This window comes from Panthera pardus, unplaced genomic scaffold, assembly GCF_024362965.1.
Source record: "Panthera pardus isolate Hobbes unplaced genomic scaffold, ASM2436296v1 HiC_scaffold_12, whole genome shotgun sequence".
In the NCBI taxonomy this organism is placed as follows: Eukaryota; Metazoa; Chordata; class Mammalia; order Carnivora; family Felidae; genus Panthera; species Panthera pardus.
The window spans coordinates 100,132,896-100,159,061 of record NW_026526677.1 but is presented as its reverse complement, the minus strand read 5'-3'; the positions used below and the strand labels follow the sequence as shown (position 1 = coordinate 100,159,061).

General features: G+C 53.3%; 1 protein-coding gene across 2 annotated transcripts; it reads right to left on the bottom strand.

The window, feature by feature from the left end:
* Positions 1-128: 128 nt before the first annotated feature.
* On the bottom strand, positions 129-26,166 carry PCSK7 (proprotein convertase subtilisin/kexin type 7). Of its 2 annotated transcripts, none has more exons than XM_019469043.2 (17): positions 26,028-26,166; positions 24,387-24,506; positions 23,460-23,924; positions 22,411-22,545; positions 21,644-21,809; positions 20,385-20,475; positions 19,403-19,457; positions 18,791-18,929; positions 17,797-17,897; positions 15,052-15,219; positions 14,166-14,273; positions 13,641-13,743; positions 3,710-3,866; positions 3,074-3,168; positions 2,149-2,242; positions 1,816-1,933; positions 129-1,540 (listed from the first exon to the last, which is right to left on the bottom strand). In XM_019469043.2, exons 3-17 carry the CDS (start codon positions 23,910-23,912, stop codon positions 1,157-1,159), a joined length of 2,367 nt encoding a protein of 788 aa, XP_019324588.2. In that variant the 5' UTR covers positions 23,913-23,924; positions 24,387-24,506; positions 26,028-26,166; the 3' UTR covers positions 129-1,156. The 2 variants fall into 2 exon arrangements, with proteins under 2 accessions (XP_019324588.2, XP_019324589.2); XM_019469044.2 differs by having other exon boundaries at positions 129-1,522.

Here is a 26,166-nt window from a genome sequence, read left to right as displayed (position 1 = left end):
TTCCTTCAGAGGGCCACGCGGAGGAGGAGAGTGGATCTCGGGGACTGGGGACCGAAGGCCAAGGAGAGCAACCTGGCAACTTGCATTAGCTCTGGGAGGCAGATGAAAGGAGCTGGGGAGGGGCAGAGTTGCGTGGAAGGTTTTTATTTTGGAAAAGCTGTGCAGAAAAACATTCAACCAAATGTTGCTGTGAAAAGACAAACCCAAATCTTAAGCGTTAAAAAAAATTGAGATCAACCAAACTAGCTCAGAAGAGGGGAGGAGGCCAGTAATGGTGGGAGGACTCACAGCCTGTCAGGCAGACGGCGGGCCTCCAGCGGGTAGGGCCATTTCCCTGAGCACTTTGCAGAGGAAGACAGGGTGGTCGCAGGGCTGGAGTGGCAGTGGCCGAGCCCCGTCATAGTCCTGCTGCAGACTACCGTAGTGAGGCAGCGCGGGCCCTGGGGAGCCGTGCCAGGGGCATCGTACCGATCCCTCAGGACGGAGGGTGGGGGGCGGTGGTGAAGGAGTCAGGGGTATGTTCAAGGTTGGCTTCTGATCAGGGCTAATGGAGGCAGCTGCTTTCAGGGCGAGTGTGGCTGGGCTGGGGGCTGACCGCCATACCTGTATGTCCTAAGTTCCAGGCGTAGGCAGGAAGGTGAGGGAGGGAGAGGAGGGGACTGTGGTTTCTAGGTCCTGGGTCATCAAAAGGACAGGCATATATGCAGGCGCTCTTCCCAGCCTTCACCCTGAGCCCTCTTCCTAAGTGACCCCAGTGATGTTTCCACTGAGAGGCTCTTCTGGCCTGGTGGGCACCACCCCACCACATGGGTGAGGGTCCACCAGCCTGCCCAGGAGAAATGAGGAAGCAGGCCTGACAAATGGGAGGGGCCGAGCCTTTGTCCAAGACCTTCTCACCAAAAGCTTTCAGGAGGAGGAAGATCTTGAGGCTATGGCCACACTGTTCTCTGGCACCATTCCTCTGTCACTGCACTTTGAGAAGTCCCTCGCCCTCCCTGAATGTAGTCACAGGGAGCTCTTGAGGCCTGTGGATTCCCCATGTTAGCATCAGGGCCGCCTTCTCCCCAGAGTTCCTGGGACTTCGGAGCAGCTTTCCCAGCTTCCCTGGCTCGGGGAAGGAAGAGCCTGGCCCATGTTGAGTCTGCTGGGCCCTGGGTCAGCAAATCTGCTCCTCTTTCCCCTGCAACAGGTCTGGGGGTAGCTGATGATGAGGGTGGTCCAGGGCACTCCTGTCCTGGGACAGGCCCCAGTCCCCTTGATCCAACAGGTCCGGGACAAGGGGACCAGACGTGGTGGCAGGGCCCTCACTTTCTGTCTCCACTCCATCTGGATCTTTGCTGTTGCAGAGTGGCACTGATTCCAGTTCTGTCCCCTCCTCCCTGGCTTTTTGGCTTCGTTGGGGCCAGTGGCAGGGTCCGCTCCTACAAACGCGGTGAGAGGCCACATTCCTCTGGCTCAGGTATATTTCCAGCATGTAGTAAACGGTCCAGAAGATGGTAAAACTGCCTACCAGCACCAGAGTCTGGGAAAGGTCAAGCACCTGAGTTAGGGATGGTTTCCCAAAGCCCTGTGGCTTTCCTCAGCCCAGAACGAGCTCAGAAAATCTCTCACCTCCCAGGGACCGCTGCCCCACCTCAAAGCACTTGACCCCACTGAGCAGTGCCCTCTTCGAGCTGGCTAGTAGAGTGGGGACCCAGGTCTTCCCCACCCCTCACCTCTCAGGTCACTTGGAGCACCCCAGCAAGGACCAACCCCCCCCCCCCCCCCCGCCAGCCCCCTCCTGCCCACCTGGAGCTGGAGGCTCGGCCCTCGTACCTTGAGGGTGTTAGGGGTGATGGTGTAACCATCTTCCTCAGGGATTTTCAGCCCAGGAGGACAGGGCAGAGTGAAGCCATCATGCAGGTATTTTCCACTCATGGCACTTTCTAACAGTCTGTGGAGAAGACAAGGGATGAGAACCCGCTCTGGAACTTGGTTCCTCTGCCTCCTGCCCTCACCCATCCTCCTACCTTACCGCCAAGGAGAGGGAAGTCCCAGAGCAGCAGGGGGGGGGGGTGTAGTGTGGGTTCCCAGGGAGGAGGGGGCCCTCAGCGGCCTCTCCCAGCCCCCGGAGTTGCCGTCCCTCTGACACATGAGTCTGGCACCTACCGCTGTCTGTCCCTGATGTCTACTGGACTCCACACAGAGCCATACAGGGTCAGCTGCCACTGTTGGAGGGTGCCGGCCTGGGGCGTCTCGTCTCCTAGAGGGGCAAGAGAAGCACCGTGAGCCCTGCCCCTGTGCTGGCCGTGTGAGCAGCAGAGGCCCTGCCCGCCCCCCCAACCTGGGGGCTTGACCCCACGGCCAGCTGAGGCTGTGCGTGTCCCACTGGCTGGGGGGCTTCTGCAGACGCGCCTCACGGGTGCCCTCAGGGATGGACACGGGGAGGCTGGGAGGTGGGACTCCGAAGCAAGGAGGCTCTGCCTTTAGCTCTTTCATATTTTCAGGTTTCAGCTGGGATTTTGCTTGGGGGAGGAAATAAAATGTCCTTCTACTAAATTAAAGGAAAGTTTGAAAACCACTGGTCTAGGGAATACCTAGCTTGACTGGAAGCCGGGAGAGCTGGGCTCAGTTTCCAGTCTCCTCGCTGGAATACTGTATGACCTTGCACCGGCCACATCAGACCTCTGGGTGTACCTCGGTTTTTCAAAAAAAAAAAAAAAAAAAAGAAAAAGAAAGAAAAAAGAGAAAACCAAAAAACCAAAACAACAAAAAACGGTGAAAATTAGTCCTGCCCTTACCTGCCTACCAGGGCTGGCCGAAGGACGGTTATATGTGAAAGGACTTGAAATGTGGTTTCAACAAGGAATTTTTGTTGCTATCCTGAGGAAAAATGGATCAGTCACTTCTCCAAGGAATATGAGAGGGAGTACCAACGAACAAGTTTAGATTTCGGTGCCCATATTCTAGATGGCGCGTACTTCTTGGCATCTACCCTGTTGGTCCAATGGCGACCCTACGTATTCCCCGTGGGACGGTTTCTGCGGGGACTCTGAGCTCCAGAGGGACCAGATGGAAGGGCAGGCAGGCTTACCCACATCCCTGATAACAAGTCTGTAAGTCCCCTTCGCTCTCTCCCCCCAGCATCGCACAGTGGAGAAGGTCCAGTCATTGAAGCCATTGGGATCTCTGGGGGAAAAACAGAGTGGAAAACCTGGTAGGCGCGGGGCAGGGAACTGACCCTTGGCCCACAGACGTGATTTCCTCCCTGAAGCAGCCATGAAAATGTAGCAGTTGCTGCCTGAGCTACAGTCACTAGGGAGCGTGCCCTGAGGGGTCCTCGAGTGCTGCCTCTGTCCCCTGGGGATGGGACAGAGGACTCGCATCAATGTGTCCTCATGGGAAAAGTAAAGGTGGCAAGACCACAGGCTGCGGGAGCTCCACAGATCTAGGCTTCCCGTTACTTCCTCAGGCACTTCCTAGCTCTGTGACTTGTTTCCGCATTTGTAAAGGCAGCTTACAAAGGATTAGAGAAAATATCTGTCAAGTGCGGCGCTTAGCACATTGTAAGTGACTTGTACAAAGCAGGTCAGAAATGGCTTCCAGCTGCCACAGTCAGCCGGTGCCGCGATAGCTCAGGCCGGTGCCAGTGTCCACTTTTCCCGTACCTCTTCCTCGCAAAGACCCTTGTTGCAAAAAGAGCTCAGAAGGGACAGACAGGTGTACGTACGAGTCCATGCTGCGGGGGGCGCCGATGAGGGACATCATGCCACTGGGGCAAAACAGTTTGAGTTCCAAGCTGCCGCGTCGTGGATGACTGATGGAGACGGTCACGGCCACGTGCTCTAGGGTCCTCAGCCCCGACATCTCCAGGTCCATCCTGCTGACTGTGGGAAGTCAGGCTGGGCAGCTGGGAAACCAGCCCCATAAGCACTTACGCCCTCCGTCCATCCCCGCACACACAAAGGCACATACTCATCGAGGCCACGTACAAACACCTAAGGCAGTCCTAACCGGGACCTATAGCATACACGAGTAAACGGAACGCGGAGGCTGCTGTCAAGGGATTTACAATCTAGTTTAGACTCTCACTGGGGTGAAAACATACTCAAGACACAGGGTAAGAATCAAACAGAGCAATGTCATTCATTCAGCCAAAAAGTAACTTCGTGAGTCCCTCCTACGTTTCAGGCACTGTACTAGACGCTGGGGATAGAAAGGGAAGTTGGACGTGACCTCTACCTTCTACCTGAAAGTGGAGAATGATATGGTGTGAGGAATACATAACTGATGCTAGAACAGAGAGGAGTCAGGTGGGTTCAGGCGCACGGCAGGGAGACCCTCCGAAGAAGGAGATGAATACAGACTGCTAGAGGGTTTTGGTAGGTAGCCGTGCCATCCAGGAGGGGAAATGGCACAGAGGTAGAGGTGGAGGTGGGCAGGTCTCTTACCGACGGCGATACAAATCTCTAAAAACAACTACTGAAGTAAGTACACTTCGATGAAATTATGCTGAATTAAAAAAAGCCACTATTAAAAGAATGCATGGTGCACGATTTCCTTTGTGTGATATTCATGAATCACGTTAAGTGTGGAGACAGACGCCAGATTAGTGGCTGCTGGGCGCTCACAATGGGGCTGAGGGGACAACCACAAAGGGGTGATGAGAAAGTCCTGTGAGGATGGCGGGTTCTGGATCTCGATTGTGGTGGTGGACACACAAGGCCACGTATGTGGTACAAACGCACAGAGCCTCCTCCCTACCCTGACACACACACACACACACACACACACGCACACACACGAGTGCACATCTGACTGGCGAAATCTGAATATGCTTTAGAGACTGTAGCAATGTCATTGTCTTGGTTTTGATACTATACTATGATTATTTCAGATATTAACACGGGGAAGAAGGTGCGTGAAATCCCCCTGAACATGTCTTCGCGACGCAGTGAATCTACAGTTATTTCGAAACAAAGTTTAAGAGAATCACAAATGGCTGAAGTAGAAGATTCATTTGGGGAATATTAAAAAATCAGGTGGCAATGAGAAAAAAAAATCTCTCTAAAGCGCTTCTTCTTCCACTTACTCCTATTCCAACAGGCAAGGCAGAGCCCAGCACCTGCACTTGGCACTGAGAGTGTGGACGGCGAGGATTGAAGGACGACGAGGAAAGGAAAGGCTGGAGTCTGTGGCACCGCTTCCTGTCCTTCCGGGACCTGTGCCCACTGGCCGCCGGCGCAGCCCCCTCCCACTGCGTTCTGGGAGGCGCTGGACCCTCATCCACCAGTGCTCCCGGGACTGCCCCCCCGCCCCGCCCCGTCGTGACCCCACCTGCTTTCTCTCCTTAGCTCCAAACTTCCTTTCCCATCCCACTTCCACGACCACACCCTGGACCTGCTCATTATCTGGGACGGCCTGGCTCCTGAAACTCTCATGGTGGGTTTCATCAGATTAATCAAAGACATATCAGAAATGTAGTTGAACAAAACTGAAAAGAAAGAGGCCCCGGCAAGCGTTAGTAGCACGTGGGTGAATACCCATCTCGAGCTCCCTTTGGGCACGTGTGTGCACGTGCACGTGGTCTTCAAGTCCATCTGGCAAGTCTTCAAGGCCAATGTCCTCCCTCTTCTGGAAACGGAGCCATCCGGTCCCTCCACTTCCCTCACTCCTTTCCTGACCCCTTCCTTCATTTCCTTGTGATCCATCCAGCTGCCCTTTCCTAACGGCTCAGATCCCACAGCTCAGCTCCCCAACACTCTCTTGTTTACGCTCTCAAACCCCTCTGCTTTCTTTTCCCTTCACAGCTACTGGCTGGCAAGGGTTCAACGAGGGACCAGCCCCATTATCCATCTTCTTGCTTATGTCTTTCCTACTGCAGATGAAAAAAAAAAAACAAACCCTTTCTCAACTCTTCGCTTCCTTCTACCCACCAGTGTTAAGAACAGGGGCTCTGCGCTCTGGAAAGCAGTGTGGAGGTTCCTCAGAAAATTAAAAATAGACCTACCCTATGACCCAGCAATAGCACTGCTAGGAATTTACCCAAGGGATACAGGAGTACCGATGCATAGGGGCACTTGTACCCCAATGTTTACAGCAGTACTCTCAACAATAGCCAAATTATGGAAAGAGCCTAAATGTCCATCAACTGATGAATGGATAAAGAAATTGTGGTTTACATACACAATGGAATACTACGTGGCAATGAGAAAAAATGAAATATGGCCTTTTGTAGCAACGTGGATGGAACTGGAGAGTGTGATGCTAAGTGAAATAAGCCATACAGAGAAAGACAGATACCATATGGTTTCACTCTTATGCGGATCCTGAGAAACGTAACAGAAACCCATGGGGGAGGGGAAGGAAAAAAAAAAAAAAAGAGGTTAGAGTGGGAGAGAGCCAAAGCATAAGAGACTGTTAAAAACTGAGAACAAACTGAGGGTTGATGGGGGGTGGGAGGGAGGGGAGGGTGGGTGATGGGTATTGAGGAGGGCACCTTTTGGGATGAGCACTGGGTGTTGTATGGAAACCAATTTGACAGTAAATTTCATATATTAAAAAAAAAAAAAAAAAAAAAAAAAAAGAACAGGGGCTCTGTTGGGGCATCCGGGTGGCCCAGTCGGTTGGGTGTCCGACTTCCGCCTAGGTCATGATCTCACGGTCTGTGGGTTCGAGCCCCGCGTCGGGCTCTGTGCTGACAGCTCAAAGCCTGGAGCCTGCTTTGGATTCTGTGTCTCCCTCTGTCTCTCAAAAATAAATAAACGTTGAAAAAAAAAAAAAAAAGAACAGGGGCTCTGGAGCCATCCAGCCTGGGTGCAAATCCCAGCTCAGCCCTGTCCTAGTTGTGAGAATCAAATTTGTTTCCTTATGTGTAAAAGGTGGATAGTAACAGTACCTGCTTCATAGCGTTGCTAGGAGGATTCTATTAGTTCATATACATACAGTACTTAGAACAAGCACCAAGTATTAGGACCACGTAAGTAGCGGATATTATTTTCCTTTACTGTTGAACTTCTCGGAAAAGATGTCTACATTCGCTCTCTCTACTTCTTACCCCCTCATTCATTCTTAACATTTTTTCCTGTCAAGATAGCATAAGTGGTTTTAAAAGCAAATTGGCCCAGAAGGGCTCAACACGTAAAAGAACAATTTCCCACCCCATCCCTCACCACCCTCGTGAGCCACTCCCCAGGAGCACTTTTTCTTGCTTTTGATTGTTTTCTTCTGGGATCTACCTTCATGTTTCCAAATAATAACTATGTATGACTATTTCATGGTTTATCAATCTTTGGCGTTATTTATCAACTTTTGATTACAGCAGATAAAGATTTAATACCATGCCCACATCTTCTCCCTACCTTGCCCTCCCCTCCATCTTCTCTAAATGGAATTTAGCCAAGTGGTACGTAATGATCATATTTCAACAACTTGCTGACTTCCCCTCTGGAGTTAACAATTGCCCTCCTTTTGCTTTACTTAAATTCATGTCCCCATCACTGACTCTTCCCCAGCTGCACAGAAGAACCACACGAGCTCTCTGAATACTATTTCTTCAAATGAATAGATTTGAAGCTCCCTCAGTGCCACTGTCCCTGGGAGACTCACCCTCCGCCTTCTTGTCTCCCGCTCCTATCTGCTGCACTGCCGTTGGGTTGGGACCTTCCTTTCCTTCTCCCTTGGGGTTTCTGCTTCCTGTCTGTCTGTACTCCCTTTCTCTCTCTTCCCCACCCTTTTCTCTCTTGGTGTGTCCTTCCTTGTGGAAGCACTGCATCGTCCAGCAGTTTCCGACACACGAAAGCATGAACAAGACTTGCATGCCTGAAAGTATCCGTATCCCACCCTCCCGCATGATAATTAGGCTGACTTTTGGCCTTGAAAATAACTGTCCTCAGGATTTGGAGGTTTCCTTTTTCAAATGGCCAGTGATCCTTATTAGCTTCAAAAGCCAGTTGGAAGCTCTAAGCATGAGTGGAGCTTTATACGGCAGGCTTCCCTAAAATTAGATGGCTCGGGACCTGACCAGTTCGTGGAGGAGCCTTCCATATGAGTATCTCCGAGTCTTTTGATGAGGGGTCCTTCCATTGTTCCAGAGAGAAGCCTTCCAATCACCTGGCTCCAGGGCCTTGGGATCTCTCCCAGTACACTCTCTGTCTCTGGAGAATAAACCTCCCAACTCCTGCCAGGATAAGGAAGGGGAATCACCTGGCTGCCAAGAACCGGAGAAGGTGCCCAGGGGTCTACCTTTTCATTGATCCCTATTTTTTGCCTCATACCTCATGTCTGGGCGTCTCCGTGCATCTCCCGGAGCACATGGGGCCTCTAAGTCCTGAGCCTTTTGGGATTCTGTGGCACGAAGGGGCTTGTTTCTTAGTATCACCCTTGTAGGTATTTGCTATGCAATTTTCTCAGCCCTGCTCACTTCTCCATTCATTTTCCAGCTTCCAAAACTGTGATGAGATCTCTCATTTGCTGGTCTCTCCCATTCTCTTTGTCCTTGGGCTTATACCATTTTTACTCCTTTATTCTCATTTTGGTGAGGTTTGGGAAGAAAAGCAGAAATAAAAGAACATGTTCAATTTGCCATCTTTAACCAGAAGTCTTCTCCTGTCCTCATTAATTACTTAACAAAGCGCAATCCAGCTTTGCCCCTGTGACTACACTGAAACAATACTCAAGGTCACCAATGGCCTGGGTGGCAAACCCAGGGACGCCCTTCTGCCCTTGTCTACTTGCCCTCTCACTGAAGCTGCCATGAAATCTCGTGATGCTGTCCTCTGGATTTCCTCCTACCCCTTAAGCCCATCTCCTCTCTCCTCATTTTTCTTCAGAGGCATATTTCCTCTGTTCACTCCTTTAATGTCCTGGATCCTCTTTCATCCTTTGTCTGCCTGCCAACCCCGGTGATGCATTCTTCCCCAGACCTTTTCTTCCATTCCTACGCTGGTGACTCCCAAACCACTGCCATCAGTCTAGACCTTTGAACTTATTTCTTCAACCGCTTTCTGGATATAACCTCTAGATGTTGCCCAGAAGCCTGAAACACAGCAGAGTCAAATTCTCAGCCTCAATCTTCATACTCTGTAGCCCTTGCCCAGATCTGTTTTCCCACCTGGGTTCTTAATCTCATTTGATGGCATCACTATCTAGATGTTGCTCAAGCTAAATAACTGAAATCTTTTTATATATTAATAAATACGCAATACTGATTTATATAAGTGTATAAATGTACATATAAACATTTATATGTACATTTATATTCATATATGTGCGTGTGTGTGTGTGTATATATATATATATATATATATATATATATATATATATATTAGGGAAAATTCCAGGCATACCTAAAAAAATAGAACAGATGTCCTCAACACCTAACTCCCATAATTATCAATATATGGCCAATCTTGTTTCACCAATGATCCTCACTTCTTCCTCTTCCCAGAGTCTTTTGATGACATCCCTAGGCACCAAGTAATTTCATCAGGAGAGATTGCGTATGTATCTCTAAAAGATAAGAGACTGCGGGGCGCCTGGGTGGCTTAGCCGGTTAAGCATCCAACCTCATCTCAGGTCATGATCTCACCACTCATGGGTTCAAGCCCCGCATTGGGTTCTGTGCTGACAGGTTGGAGCCTGGAGCCTGTTTCAGATTCTGTGTCTCCCTCTATCTCTGCCCCCCCACCGCCCCCGCCCCCCACCCCCGCTCTCTTTCTCTCTCTCTCAAAAATAAACATTAAAAAAAATTTTTTTTAAAGAGACTGCTCTCCTTCACCCTTCCCCACCATCAGTTGGTGAGAGCTTATCTTGAAGGCTCCTCACACAGATTTCAAGGTCAAGTCCAAACTCCTTACCGTGGCACATGGAGTTCTAGCTGGTCCTGCCCCCAGACCCCCGCTCCAGCCACACGTGACTCGTGGCCCCCTGAAGCTCTGTTGCCTCTGCACCTGTTGCCCCTGCTGCCCGGATGTCCTTCTCCTCACCTCTTCCCCTGGCCAGCTACCTGCTGAAAGGCCAGTCCTGGCTTCTCCGAGAGCCCTCCTGTCTTCCCTGGACACCTGTGTCATCTCCACTGCAGACGGGGCACCTTCCCCCTACCAGACTGTGAGCTCCAGAGGGCAGGAATCCTGTCTAACTCTGAATCCCCAGAACTTAACACAGTGCCTGGAATGAGGTGGGTCTCGCGTTCGCAGAATGAAAGAGTGAATCAATTAAGAGACATTTCAGAGAAATAAGCGAAAGAGTACATTGCAGTGGAATGGACAGGGGAAGGCCGGGGCAGAAGCAAGGGGTACGGCGGGGCTGCCCATGCCACAGCTTCACGTGCGGAAGCCTAGGGAACGGCAATGGCTCTGGCAGAAACAGAGGAAACCTGGAAAGCAAGCTGGCTTTTGAGGGTGACAATGAAATGTTAAATTTTGTGTATGTGAAATGCAGCGCGCTGGCAAATACCCAACAGCACACGGTGACCTGGGGATAGAAAGATGAAGGGAAATCCTGGCAGCGTAGTTGGAGGAGAGCATTAACACGGCAGAGAAAGGGCTTACAGAGAGTAAATGACACGTTCGAGAACATCATGGAACAGAATGGAATCCAGAAAGAGCCCCATGAGGGCCCGTCTGCATTCAGATGTATACACGGTGGCATGCTACCTGCCTTTCTTATTGGTGTGTTAGAGACACAGGTGGCTGTGCGTGTGTGGACACTAGAATTAAGGCAGCTAATACCTTAAATGAGTAGATACTTAGAATAGTGCTTGGCACATAAAAAGCATTCAAGTCGTAGTTGATGATGATCATATTATTACTATTGTTTGGCCTTTGGTAAGTTGGGGTCTTTTTCAACCCTCTCCCTGTGGCCAGAGGGCTTTCTTTGTTCACAACCTTGCGGAAGCCATGACGATCTCTGTCCTCCCACTGGTAAGGGATCACAATAAAAGATTTCGATCCAGGAATCGTTTGTGGAGAGCTGGTAGCCAAAGTCACGAAAACCGCTGCACAGTTCGAGAAACCAGAGGGAGGAGAGAGAACTGTGGGATGAGTCTAAAGAGGCACTCACGGTCTGGGAGTAGTGACAGAGCGAACAAAGGACACGAGGACCTCGGGCGGAGAAGCTGGAAGAGGGCTCTGGAGCAGAGGAGGTCCCGGAAGCTGGACAGGAGGGAGGCTGCTGCCAGGGCCCCCATTCGTAGGGTCAGAGCAGCAGGCCGGTCGAGAAGGATGAAGTCGGAACCAGCCCCCCGGGCCTGGCCGGGAAAGGGGCGCTGTGCGCAAGGTACCGAGTCTTCAGTGGCAGGGAGCGCGGGTGATAAAAGTGAGCCATGGCTTTAGTTAATTCACTTGAAAGGGTTACAGGTTAAAGGACAGCAGGGACTTTGTTTTGTTTCCTAATAGGTGAACGGAGGACACTTGAAGGCAAAAGGAAGAGTTGGTGGAGAGGGAAAGACTGGGTCGGACAGGTAAGGTGTGGAGAAGGGAAGGAACGGGACTCATCCTGCAGGCAGAGGTGAGCCCGTTAGACTCAGACTGTAAATAGGGTAAGATAAGTGCAAGGGGTTTCAGGAAATTTCTGTAAATACACACAGTCTCTTGTGTTTTAGACACTCCTCCCAAACCCCACCGTCCCTCCCACCCTCCGGTGGAGATTTCAGACCCAGAGTCAGATGTAAAGGAACGAAGGGCCTCCAACCCCTTTTCGTCCATAACCTCTGTCTCGCTCTCGTGCTGCCCAATATGACAGCCACTAGCCACTTGTGATTAAATTTAAGTATAACAAAATTAAAACTCAGCTCCTCACACAAGCCACATTTAAGTGTTGAATCGCCTCAAATGGCCAGTGGCCACTGAATTGAGCAGCGCAGATAGAGAACATTTCTATCATTGCGGAAGGTTCTAGAGTCTTCGTGGTATTTCGCCTCTTCTCCCATCTCAGCAATGTTCAGCTCCCTCCACCTTATAAAAGGTCCATTTTGAGCCCTTAGACACCGACTATCCCAGGTCTTGGGGGGAAAAGACTACAGGTTGGCTATGGGAGCAGGTCTCTAGACTGTCTAGGACTGAGTTGCCCTGATCTTTTGTTAATTAGAGTCCCTTCAACCTCCAAGCATCCCCACAAGCTTGCACTTTGTGTCCTGTCTGCTCGGGGGGCAAATGGAGTCACGACAGAGGGGAAGCACCTTTTCGTTCACAGCAGTCCTGCCTGCTGCCCTCAACACTAGCAAAACTCTGGGTCTGCGCCTCCCTTTGCTTCATCCTCTTCCCACCATTCGAGTCCCACTGTCCCCAGCCCAGGACAAGCTGTCCTTCTTTTTGTGTTGCCCTGTGACAGACAAGCGGTGGCCAGGCGCCTCTGTACGTAGGGAGGTTTGCCACACAGGCTGGGGCGATGTCCCCCGGTCAGACAGGAGGAAGCAGAGGATGACGAGACTGGAAAGGCCCCAACCCTCTTCTAAGTCAACTTCTACGGGACAGGTGCGGTTATGGGTTACTTTGTCACTTAAAGGACAGGGGGCTTGGGAGAGGGAGCCGTGGGGGGAGGTACAAAAGGCACACTATCTCCAAGACTCATGAGGGCAGAGCCTGGGGCCCTTCATTCCCAGGAATGTTCCTGCACTTCTCTGCCTTGGCTGATGCCCTTTCCAAGATAGCATTCCTTTTACGGAAAACACAATGAACGGGGCCCGTGGATCTTCTTCCACGTAGAGGGAAGCTGGGCGAGTGCTGGACGTGGTTAGGGAGAGAGACGGCGGAACCCCTGTCAGGGAAACCTCCGCCCCAAGAGGCCGCCCCTGCCTGTCCCTTCTTTGGCTACTCTTCCTCTTGCTATTACTCTGGTCTGATCACTTTCTAGGATCAAACCGGAAGAAGTGAGGACGGAGTTCTAATTTGCGCACAGAGCATGGCATGCTTCAGTCTTCACACAAAAACAGCAAATAACCCTGCCTGTCAAAATTCTTCAAGGGACCGCCCCCCCTCCCCCCCACCCCCCCCACCCCCCGCCAGTGCTCACATGGGGCCTCAGGGCAATCTTCCCCGCAGATGCACAAGCACCCCCATCCGGCTTCCCTCCTCTCTGGGCAGGGGATCAACCTCGGTGCTCCTCACAAACCACATCTCCGATTTGCAGACCCTCAGAAAATCCCACTGACCCCAGGTGTGAGGGACGGGTGGCTGCACCCCAGGGTGACATCTGCGTCCTCCCATCCCACTCCCGACACACCCCATCCAACTATCTGTGTATTAGACAATCTGGATAATCAAAGGAAGAAACTCATCTACTTCATCCAAAGGCCACTGGGCTGAAGAGAACTGCCTGGCAAGTTCCTGGCATGCAAGTCAAAGGAGCATCTTTCAACTCCTGCCTTGTCTGCCCAAGTCCCAGCGGCGCCCCTCCCCCAGCTATTCTGACCGGTTGCTCAGCAGTTCGTCTCCACTACTAGTAACTCAGGAGAAAGGTCTTATTTAAGCAGCCAGGGGGCCAGCCAAGTCAGAAGCAGCAACATGTCCTAAAATGGTCAAAGAAAACGCCACAGGTCTGGCTGCAGCTCAGCTCCTAAAGGAAGGGGCTAGAATCGGGCAGGGATGAGGAGTTTGACTTCCCCCGTTACCCCGCCCCAAACCTCAATCCCCAGATTAACCCCCTTTCTGCTGACTACTTACCATTCCATAGGACCTCCAGCGTGTGGGGGGCCAGCGGGATAGCCTTGTTCTCTTTTAACACAGGGCTGACATAGGAAGCTAAGTAAGGGACCGAGGTCCAGATCTATTAAAGGAAAGGGGGTGGTGGTGAATGAACAAGACCGACCACACACGCACGCACGCACACACCAACTTGATCCTTAGGGCCCCGCTCTTATTTTCCCTCTCCTCATCACCTTCGTTCACTCCCAAGGCTCCTGCTGACCCCTGGGAGTGCTCCCTATGGAACCAGAGGCCATGGCTGTGTCCAGGGTGGAAGATGAGAACCACAGCACCCTGAGAGCCCCCAGCTATACTCTCTACCAACAGTTTGGAAGCCTCAGTGACAATGTTGAGCCTGCCTCTTCATTTGGAAAATGGGTCATCTAGGATAGATGAAACAAAGAACACTAAGTACCCACGATGCGCCAGGCAATGTTTTAGGCGCTTAGCCTCCTCCCTAGGTCGCTCCATGCAGGGGTCCCTGCCCTGCCAACACTTGTTCACCTTGGCTGCATTAACGAGTCTCCAAGCATTGAGCAGGCCGAATCCATGCTGGTGGCTGTGGCTGAAGCCTGCCTCGTTGGTGACCCAATCTGCACGGCGATCCTCATACTGAGAGAAACAGAGATCCTGGTTAGTCCCTGGGACTTCCAAAGTGCAGCTGACCCTTGGGCGATTCAAGGGTTGGGGTACTGCCCCCTGCCCCCCAAAGTCGAAAATCCACGTATAACTTTTGACTCCCTACAACTTAAGTCCTAAGAGCCTACTATTGACTGGATGCTTTACCAACAACACAAACAGTTGGTTAGCACATTTCATACATGTATTATGTATTGTATTCGTACAGTGAAGTCAGCCGGAGAAGAGAAAATGTTATCAAGAAAACCACAAGGAGGAGAAAATACATTTACTGTGGATCCACACATTCAGACCCATGCTGTTCAAGGGTCAACTATAATGTCAACAACCTAATTCTGGTTTCCTTGCTCGCCCTGCTGGCTGACCCGGTCCAGACTCTCCCACCAGGGCTACTAGGAATGGATTCCCCAAGGAAGGCTGGGACAAAAGGTCAGAGCCCCATGATGTCACCACCTCCATAGCTTGCTTCTAGAGAGGGAGCCAGGAGTCACCGGCCCTGGAATAAGGGAGCACAGCCAGGGTGCTCCTGTGCAGGTGAAACAGCACAGGCAGAATAGGTACGGATGAGTTGAGGCCTAGGATCTTGATGGGGTCCCCACGCCTGTTCTAGACACAGGCAACTCTGAAAAGCACCGGGCACCTCACCTGTGGGACATTTAGAGTCTGAAGCCTCCTGATCCCTGCAAGTCCTTGGAAGCAGAGCCCTGGGGAAGGCTGGGCCGGGCCACGGCTCCGGCTGCTAGGGTCTCACCTGGGTGGCTGTGAAGACAACGATGTGCTGGACGTCACGCCAGGTGAGACAGGGCCGCACCTGTAGCATCAGGGCTATCATGCCTGCCGCCAGAGGGGCTGCGGCCGAGGTCCCTGTGTGGCCCTCGGTGCAGCCTGTGCCCTTCTGAAGGTCCCAGTCAGTGGTCACCTGGGAAGCAGATTGGGGGGTGGGGGGGACTGGGTTAGACACGGAGTTCACAGGTGCTGTGGAGAGAGGGGCAGGGGACGGGGCCTTGGAGGAAGGCTCTCAGGTCGGCCCTGGCTTTGTGAGAGCTGAGTCTTTGACCAGAGGGAGGCCCACTAGCGGGTCAGGATAAAGGAAGATCCCTCATCACCCAAGGCCCCGCGGGACAAGCTCTGGAGAGCTGAGAAAAGAAGGCAGTTTACAGGGCTACTCGGGAGGGTCCGGCTGTGGGCAGAGAGGAGACGGAGGTGTGGGAGAGGCCTTATGTGCAGAGGACGGTTTCCTGATTCCGGCTCCTCTAATAACTGTGTCCCGAATCCCCTAGCCTGGCCCTCCAACCCCCTCAACCAAGCTAGACAGAGGAAGTGGCCCGGGGGGATGGGGGGGCGGGCGGGCTCCTGGGCCCCAGCTGGAGCTGGGACAGCAGTGACGGCACCATTCAAGGAAATCCAACTTGGCAGCCCGGCGATAGGGGTTGGAGTGACATCAGTGCGAACAAAGGGAATGTGTTCCCAGGGAGAGGGAACTGTGCCCTCGCCCACCCTGTGAGCTCAGCGAGGAATTAGTGTCTACACTGCCTGCCCGCCCTGCTGCTCTGGGCCTGGTGCCTCAGTATGGTTCCCATGAGTCCCCCCCCCCACGCCCCCCCCCCCCACTCTACCTGTGGTTCTCAGGGGGAGGTGACAGTGGGGGACGGGAAGTAGAGTTGCCTGGCGGGGAGAGATGGCATCCAGTTCTTTTCATGCTCCGATCAACCCTGGAACCACAACGGGTTTGCCTAAACCTGCTCCACTATGTGGCACTTTGGATGTGGCACGTGGTGCTGATGTTAAGACTTGAGAGTTTTTTTTCTTCCAGGCTTCTCTCTGGGTCAGACACCAGGGAGGTAACTTCTGCCAAGAGCTACCCTTTCTCCATTGTACTCACTGCTTCCCTCCCAGCTGCTACAGCAGCTGCCAAGAGATGTGATTTTCACTCAGACACTGTGCGCTCCCAGGAGAAAAAGGAAAAAACCCTCCAAGCTGTGGTCTCAATGAGATGGGGAAGGCTGGTCTGTGCCAGGGAGCAGACTGATTTTTTTTCCCTGTTAAGGAAAAGGCGTCACCGGGACAGTCTCGTTGTAGCTGGGAGGGCTGGGAACAGGCCTAGGTTGGCGGGAGCCCTGGGAAGCCATAGGAAAGTCCAGGGATGCACCCCGGCCAGCCATAGGGTGGGCAGTGCATGCCCCATGCTCTGTTCTCAGGAAGACTGCTCCTCTGAGCTGGTCACTGAACAGAAACTGGCAACGCGGGGTTTCCAAGGAAGGACATCCAAAAGCTGGGAACTTGGATAAGCAAACTCTCTTTTCACCTCTGGACAAATCACAGTTCGGATGGAAGGTGGGGGTGGGGGTAAGAGGTGGAGCTGAGTTACGGAACGGCCAGAGCAGCAAAGCCAGAATGGCACCCATGCTGGTGACGCCTCCTTGGGAGTGGGTTCCCCAGAGTTCCACCAGGGTTCCCTCTTCCTCTTCCTCCTCTCCCAGCCTGGCCTGGCTGGAGTGCCCTCTGAACCCAGACCCCTGCCTGCTGGGCAAAGGATCTCTTAGGTTTTCATTTCGACCCATTCCCTCCACCTTCCTCCCTGGGCGGGGGTGGGAAGCTGAGGTCCCCTGGCACAGGGCCTTGGAACCATGTGTTGACCAGAAGTCACTTACTGGCAAAACAAAATTTCAGTTTTGGAAAACGAATCTGACCCAGCAGGAAGACAAAGCAGCCTAATTCCCAGTGGCCCCAGAGAGACCTCCGTACCTGGGCCGCTGGAGAAATGTGATACCCCCCCTGGCTCCAGCCCAGCTCTTCCCCATCCCCACATTGCTCTATTCTGGGCAGCGGGGACAGGCAGAGAGCTGTAGAGTCACAATCCAGAGACCTGACCCCAACCTGCTGGGATGGAGCTAAGCCAGTGGGAAGCAGGCATCAGACTGAATTCTTTAAAAGCTTCCCACAGCCTGAGAAGCTCCACTGCCCGGCTCCAATCTCTTGTGTGATACGGCTCCAATTCTAGCTCTAAGGAAAGAACTATTTCTTGGGCTGACTGAGACATTTCCCGGACTCCTTTTCCTGCCCATCCCATCAAGACAACTGCTAGCTTTACTCCTGATGAGGAATGTGACCAGAACTCACAGTATTTACATAAGGGCTGAAGAGTAATGGAACGAAGGGTTTTTTCCTAAGCCCAGAGAAATTAGCCAAAGCCCAAATTCTACCAAAGGAAGACACTGCACATGAGTTCTTTAATCAGTGTGATGCTTAGTCGTTCCTATAACAAAATATATATTTGTAAGTTAAACTTTTAAAGATAAAGGCCATTTACAGATCTGTTTAGAGTCTTCGGCTCTGATTTTTCCAACAGTGGCATGCCCTCTGAGATCCGTATCTGCTAAGAGGAGGAACGTAAGGGATGGGGCAGGGAAGCGGGGACACGAGGAGACCTGGCTGTGCTGCCTGAGGGAAGTGTCGTGGGACGGGGGTGGGAAGCGCGGGCCCAGGAGGCACTCACGATGCTCCGGAGCATCTTGTCCCCACCACTGAAGGTGACCGCCAGCATGGAGGCACACTCTTCCGCATAGAAAGGCATCCGGCCCTCCTCGTCCACGGCACCTGGGGAGGAGAGGAGGGGGAGCGGGAGCTGAGTTATCATCTGGGAGGCTGTCCTGAGTTTCAGAAATGATCTCAGTGGCCCAAGTGCCTCAGAGTGCCCACGCTTGTCACCTGAAGAGGCAACCTCAAGTGGCAGAGGGTATTCTGTGCCCTAAGACCCTTCTTTCCATAGGTTCCGGGGTAAAACGGGGGGAGTGCCACCTCTATACGGACTCATCCGTTCACACACTCATTTTCCTCAATGCTTATTAATTATCTACTGCAGGTCACATGCTGTGAGGGGCACTGGGGCCATAAGGAAAAAGTCACAGTCTTGATCTCAAGGAGCCTGAGGTCAGGGAAGAAGTCAGGTAAGTAAATAAATGCAACGGGACAGCAGATGCTATGGTGGGGAGCACAGGTACGAGGCATTTAATCCAGACTAGAGGGGGTCAGGGAAGGCTTCAAGCGGGAGGCAAGTGGCTCATGGGAAGAGAGGCTGGAGCAGAGGCCTAACCAGATGATGGGCTGAAAGTTTCCCGGAGTATGGTGTCTACTAAGGACGTCTTGAGATCCTGTGAGAACAGGGATAGTCCCTCCTAACTAACTATGTGAGCCTGAAGAGAAGACTGTGCTTGGACAGTTAGACGGACACACAGAAGCCAGGGCGCCCCGAAACACAAAACCCGCTCACCACTGAGGGCTACGCACACTCCAAAACACACAACCCCCTCACCACTGAGGCACACCCCCCCAAAAATACACAATTCCCTCACCACTGACTGATACACACGCCAAAATGCACAATCTCCTCACCACGGAGCCCCACACACACTGAAACGGAGTCCCCTCCCCACCGAGCGACACGCACACACGCACTCACACACATGCGCGCATAACCACCAGGCCGCTACCTATGGTGACGGTGTAGATGGAGTTGGCATAGCCATCATAGTTGCAGTTGTCGTTGTGCTGGCCACCGTTCCCGCTAGCTACCACAAAGATGCTCCCAAAGCCCCGGCGGCCAGCAATCACCCCATGTTGCAAGGCAGCCTGAGGAGTAAAACCATGCTGGGATCAGCTGAGGAACTCCTAGGAAGACCTCTACCCTCCATACCAATTGCCTCCTCCCCTCCTAGAAAGAAATGCGAAAAAAGCCCAAAGGCACTGGGGCATGGGAGAAGGAGATTTAAAGAGGGTTACGAGAAGGGGAGGAAGACGTCAGCTGAACAACGGTCTGAAGGATATACACCGTTTATCAGATAGGGCGGGGCCGGAAGTGGGGCGCTGAGCCCCAAATCACAGGGAAACAACTCAAAGCACTGTTCCACTTCTCTAAGAACCAGGGTCCCCCAAGCACCCCCACCTCCAGGTTAGGAGTGTGCTCCCAAAAGGAGGTGGGAGGGCTGGGTGATGTGAGTCTGGCACCACACATGGGGGTGGGGTGGGAAAGGGGGTGACCCGTAGTAGTTCTAGGACCTGAGTGGAGAGGGTGTCCTAGGTCTATCTTCATGCACTTCACTTACCTTTCCAAGCTGATGGGGGCCATCCACTGTCTTCCCGTCATCATCTGGTCCCCAGCTGTTGAGAAATACCCAGAGGGGAGAGCCAGAGCCACACCACGGCTGCCCACCCAGGTCTCAACTGACCACACCCCCCGGCCTGGCCTCTTCATCTTCTCCCAAGTGCTCCAGGCCAGGACTGCCATGATCACAGGACATAGGGTTCAAGGATTCAGCCCTCACTCCAAGGTGGAAAACAGAAGTATGCAATAAGGCTCTTTTTTCCCTTGGAAACTTCTCAGTTTAGGACTGCTTTAACCTGCCCCTGAAAATCCTTTCTCAGGTCCTCAGGAGCAGGACACAATACATATTAGTAGTGGGGGACGGGGGCCACCCATCTCCTGATGTAGAGCTCTCATACCAGGCTGACGGGAGAGCACCCACAAAAGAAGTACTCAATCTGTGTGGGTTCTTGGGTCTGAGGAGTTCTCGATTCCTTCTCTAAGAGAAATGTACGCTGAGGATGATGTCATACATTTAAGGGAGGTACTGGGCGGGGGAACAGGTGCTGTCATTGCCACGAGGGCAGCCCAACTTCAGTTCCCCCTTAGGCGGGAACTCAGCCCCTGCCCCCTCCGCAACCATAACCATAATCTGAAGCTGCACGTGCATTTACGTGCGTAGGGCAGCGGGGCTGGTGCCGGGCATTTGGCACGGCTGTGGTTGGAGAGGAGGCCTCATGAGCTTATTAAACAAAATGAACATGCGCCAGAATGCAGCACTCCTCATATGGCAACCTGATTCCTGGGGAGACACGGGGCTTAGGACTGAGGAAGGACCCAGTGGCCAGGGATCTGGAGAAATCCGAGTGATGGGACTTCTGGGTCGAACCCTGTAAGAGGCCCCTGGCTGGGACCTGGCCGAGCCAGCCCATCTTGCTGTTCTTTTGTTGGAGGATCCGTGCCAGGTGCTGAAGCCTCGCGCCCTCACCGTGTTCCTGGCTTACCTGCAGCTGTAGATGTCGTTGATCTGATAGTGTTTGTTGAACGCCACAGCCTCCATGCTGTCTGTGAGGGGTCCATCCAGCACCCGGATACCTAGGCAGCGAAGGCCACATCAGCTCCTCAGTCTTGATGGCCCCCTAGACGGGGAGCAGCGTGGTGGGAGCCACACGTGGAGACTTACTTTTCCCTCTGAGCGCTCCTGTATCTCTCAATTTTTATACCATGTGTATGGACCGCGGTGGTTTTTAACATAATGCTACATCTTAGATTTTAAGGATCATGGGGTCTGGTGGGAAGAGCCTGGGCCAGAGTGTAGGTAGCTAAGTTCCCTTACTTGCGTTCTTAATCATGTAAAACAGCAGTGCGACGCTTGACACATAGAAGGTGTTCAAGAAAAGGTACTCATTACCATTACTACTCCGTGGATGCCTAATCTCACCCTCTCAAATGGGGCGGGTCACATCCCGGCGACCATGTAAGGAAAATGGAGCTTTCAGAAGGGACTTGGTCCCTGAAGTTTCTGGCTCGCTCTGTCGCCTCATTTATGGAGAGAGTTGCTGACCTCTGCTGGCGTGTAAGAGGAAAACAGTCACTCTATTCAGCGTGTAGTTTCCAAGCATTTACGAGGAGGAGTCATGGGGAGGGCTTCCCCGTGTACACCCTTTGCGTTCTGCTCTGATGGACAAAGGCTGAGAGGAGGAGCCTTAGAACGATCCCCAGTGGGGGCCAGCGCTGCTCCGCTCTCTTGAAAGGAGGGAGAGCAGACAGCGACCATCAGAAGGGATGACAGTTGGAGAGCTGGGCGATAGCTGAGGAGTCTCCACAGACATTAAGGGTCAAGGAGGAAGGGCAGGGTCAAGGGTACTTGGGAAATTATGAAGATACAAATATAACCCAGATAAGGAAAAGGAGTTACCATTACAGTGAGTCGGGTCATTTGATGGGACATAACCACGAACAGAAAAAGGGGGCAGGCCATGGAGTGGCTGGGGCTCGAAGTCTCCATCCCACATTGAGACCACTCTCACTTTTATCTGTTGTAGACGATAGGGTTTGTGGCTAACAGCATGTCTGAGACACCACGGCACTGACAAAACCCAATGAACTCACGTGTCCCACAGACACATATCATAAGCTTCCCTTTGCCCTATGCTACGTGTGTCAACAGTGGGATCAACGGGGTTCAGAATCTGGGGGAGGGGCAGGCAGGGGATGAAGACGGTCCCGCAGGAGAGGCCCATGAGACCGGAGTGGCAGGTACCTGCTATGCGGCTCCCATACGCCACTCCCACGGCACAGAAGCTGTTGTTGGGCACTGCGGCGATCTCGCCCGCACACCTCGTGCCGTGGTGATTGCCGTTCTCCACGTCCGGGTGTGGCATAGGGTCAGGGTCGTTGGAGTTGAGATCATAGCTGCCCTCGGGGCTCTGAAACATGGCAGGGGCGACATGGTCATTCACAGGCTTTAAGGGGTCAGGCCCTGGAACTCAAGGAGAGAGGAGACCTGGGGAAACTGGGACTTTGGGGCTCCGAGCCAGCACAACAAGCCTGTCTGTCTCTCTCTGCAAACCACCCAGGCTATAGGCACGAGATAGGACAGGTGGGGCAAAACTGAAAGTGCCACAGGGCTCAGGGAACTTCCTTCTCATCCGTGGTGGAAATGGGTCTGGGAGACTGCTCCACGGCTTGGGAAACCCAGGTAAAAGAGATCTAGGGCTACCTGAAGACCAGGCTAGAGAGGAAGGTGCTCAGAACTCGTGTGGAGAGGGAAGTTGCCAACAGGGACCGCTCCTTACTGCCCAGGGCAGGGAGCAGCAAGCGGAACCAGGAAGTGCCACCCAGAGTCCTCTCCCTGGGTCTTAATTGCCAGACTGGAATGCCGGCTGGGGGCAAGGGGAAGCTCAGCCGTCCCATCTCCCGGGCCCTTTTGTGTGGCCCAGTGACCCGGAAGAAAGGGAACCAGACTAAGGCAACATCAAGAAGGAGGTAAGACACGGGGGTCGGAGGGGTTGTCCCAGGGCCACTCACATAGTTGGGTGCGATGTCCTGGATGGTGTGCTCCACTCCGTCATCCACGACCACCACAGTGACCCCTCGCCCGGTTACATTGCGTTCCCACACACCTGTCACGTTGATGTCCCTGCCGGGGCTCCGCCGGTTATTCTGTAGGAGACACAGGGTCAGGAGCTATTCTCAGAGCCTTGGGAGGCCAGTGACACACAGCATAGCTCACAGGCAAGCAGGCTAGCAGCCCCTTTTCACGCTTGGCCACCCTCAAAGAGCCAGACAGAGGTCGTAGACCGAGAGGTCTAGTGAGGATAGACGGACAAGTGAGGGCTTTGCCACAACCTAGCTCCCTGGGAAAGCTTGGCGTCATTCACGGGTGGTAGAAGTGAAATGTGGCAAGGTTAAGGGTTGGACGATACAATTATTATGCCATATAATATATATTTTCCTGGGCACCTACGCGGCTCAGTCGCTTCAGCATCCGACTCTCGATGCCAGCTCAGGTCACGATCTCACTGTCCGCGAGTTTGGGCCCCATGTCGGGCTCTGCGCGGACAGCGCTTGGGATTCTCTCTCTCCCTCTCTCTCTGTCCCTCCCCCACTCACACTCTCTCTCTAAATAATTAAACTTAAAAAACATATATACATATATATACCATTTTATTAACATTACGTAACATGCTCCGAAGTATTTATCGTGTGTCTGACACACATATATTAATTCACTTCTCCTAACCATAACTCCACAAGGTAGGTACTGTTACAGTCTCCACTTTACAGAGGGGGAAACTGAGGCAGAGAGCGGTTTAAGCGGCTTGCTCAAAGGCGTGTGTCGGTGAGTGGCGGAGCTGGATTAGACTCCAGGCAGCCTGGTCCCAGAACCCACACCCTCACCTCTGCAGCCCACTGGCTCCCCAGAAGTGAGTGCAGGGAAGGCGAAGCCCACAGCTGTGTCTCCTCAGGCAAAGGATGGGGGGCGACCGAAGAGTAACACAGTCAAAAGCCCGCCAACGAACGGAAGACCCAGAACATATCCACCGGAGAGCCGAAAACGGCAGGGCTGGACTCACCAGGTGCCACTGCTGTGGGTACTTGGGGTCATTGAAGTGGACGCTGCGCTTGGCCCGCTTGAGCAGCCTCTGCTCCGAGTGCCAGCGCACAGCTTCGTGCCCGGATAACACGGTTTCCGCCTGCTGCCGGGCGGCCTCCGCCTGCTGCTGCCCAGCCGGCTGGACGAAGAGGTAGTAGCCGCGGAGCTCCCCGACGCGCCCAGCATTCAGCAGTCCCGCCGCCTGGGCCAAGGCGTCTGCCTGCTGCTCCAGGGTCTCTTCCTCCCCTCCCAGGCTGTCCAGATGCACGGCCCAGCTTAGCCCCCCCAGACCCTGGGCTCTAGGCCCATCGGCCCCTGCCAGGCCCATGACCCAGGGAACCAGGAAGAAGAGCCCGGCTAACTCCAGCCAGAGGCAGGTGGGCAGGCCCGGGGGGGCATCCAAGTGTGGCACCTTCTGCCTCCCCTTCGGCATCAGAGCAGAAGGCTGCAAACAAACAGAAAGGACATCAGAGACACCTGCAGGAATCTGCAGGCAGGCCAAGCCATCGATGTATTACACCTAGAAATCCCCAATCCACTCCTTTTTTAAATACTTGATCCTCTCGTTTTATTCACACTTATTCCTGAGCAACAGGGATAAGCCCTCAGGGGGGGTGTGGGCCAGTGCCAACCCCAGGGGATACCTCCACGGCATGATGGGCCAATCGCCATCTCACCAGATAATCAAATAGAATGTCCAATTGCTAACGGGCAACGCACTGCTCTTTGCCACTGTTGCCGTGAAAAGGGCTTAGAGGTCATATCGCTCCCATAGGTTACTGGCAGGATCATGACTGCTCTTAGAAGAGACCTTCCTCCCTTTAGAGGGGACATAAATCTTTCCCCAGCTGACATCTCATCCGGTTGTCCTCAGGGCCGACTCCCCACAATGGTGCCCCAATCCTACCTGGACTCTATGTGAGGTTGAGCTCCTGGTCTGGCTGACCACCTCACACTCATTTTGTGCAAATGGAGAAAAGGCATCACTTTCACTGAGTGGTGCTGGCTCTGAGCACAGACTGCAGACCTGTGGGCCCCAAGAAAAGAAGAAATGGTGTCCTCCCAAACCCAGGGGAGCAAGCAGAGGCTGGCCATGAACTCCAGGACCTGTGACCAAGGGAACTGGCCAATGATCGAGTATCATTTTCAGGGATCTCAAGTTGGCTGCAGACTGGCAAAGAACTGGCCAAGTCAGTACAGAACCCAGAAGCCCTACTTCTTGTCCTAACCATCATGCTACCCTCTTTTCTTTGGCCCCCAGAGGCCTAGAAGAGGGCTTGAACTATGGCCAAAACACCCTCATCGAGAAGCAGGGAGTACTGCTTCCTAGTAGTCTAGGTGGTAGCTAACTTCCTGATTTCTGTATCTCTGACGGAGGCCAGGGGAACTAAGAGTAGGCGGGAAGCAGTGGAAATGGGGAAAACCGGACAGTGTGAGCGAAACTGAACAGGTATAAAAAGCAAGCGGGCAACCGGGCAACCGGGAAGGAAGAAATGATTGGAAAGTAGCACTAAGGGGCTATACCCTTACGGACCAGCTCGGCAGGTTGGTTTGGAAGTGAGGGCTGAACACCAAACCCGGGGCTGGCACCCATGGTTTGATTTCAGAAGGGCCGAATTTAGAACTGGTGGGCAACTGTGGGGACAGGCACAGGTGGGTGGGCAGCAGAACATGTGCATGCCCACGGGTGACTGGGCTCCTTCAGAATCATCTGCTCTGTACTCGTGTCACCCCGAGGCAGGGCTTAGTACCCACACACACACCCAAATGGATCCAACTCAAAACATTACAGAAAAATAGGTATTTTACCGAAGTCTCTTTGGAAAGGAAGAAGGGAACTTACGCCACCTAACTTTTCCCTCCAAAAATCTGCATTCCACATTTCATTCCTCCTAGCCCTGCGGCAGCCTCCACTGTCCCAACATAATCAGATGCCTTTCCCACACATGACTAAGTAAAACAAAGTCTTGCCAGATAGCCAGATTATGCCCCACTTAGGTAGGCCCCTTCAGTCTCCTAGATCCCATTGATTTCCGGAAGAGAAGAGAAACCTGGCCACCACTTCCTCCTTCTTTCTGGCAGAGCAGTACCATCTCCTACTTCCACCCCAGGTTTCTGGGAAAGGAACCTTAAATCCCCCCCCTGAAAGCAGAGCACAACCTCACCCAACTGCTTTGTGCATCTTTACAGTTCTTGGGTGCCAAGGGTGAAAAGAAAGAACACGGGCAGCCCAGAGTCCAGGAAAGAGTCTGTCCCAAGAGGCTGTCCTCCTCCTCGTGCCTCTACACCCGCTTCCTAGAAATCAGGCTGCGTCTACGGTCAGTTTCACTGACTTCCCTCTGCCCCGTGCAATGTGTCCCCCTCCTCAGAGGGACCCGTACTACCCTGGAATCGGGACCCTACCGCCCCGTCTCCCGGCGCTGCCCCAAGCAGGGACTGAGGACGCCCTCGGTGCAGCCCCCTCGTCCTCGGACGCGGGCGGCGCCCCCCCTCAGCTCTGGGCTGCCCGGACTTGCCAGGCCCCGCCCCCACCGAGTTCCCAACTCACCGGCTCGGCCGCAGCTGCTGCCGCCGCCCGCCTGCGGAAACTCGCGGCTTCCCCGGAGCCCGGGGAGCCAGTGACAGTAGCATCACTTCCGCCCGGCGGTGCAGCCAATCAGCGGCGAGGCCCCGGCCCGGCCGAGCGG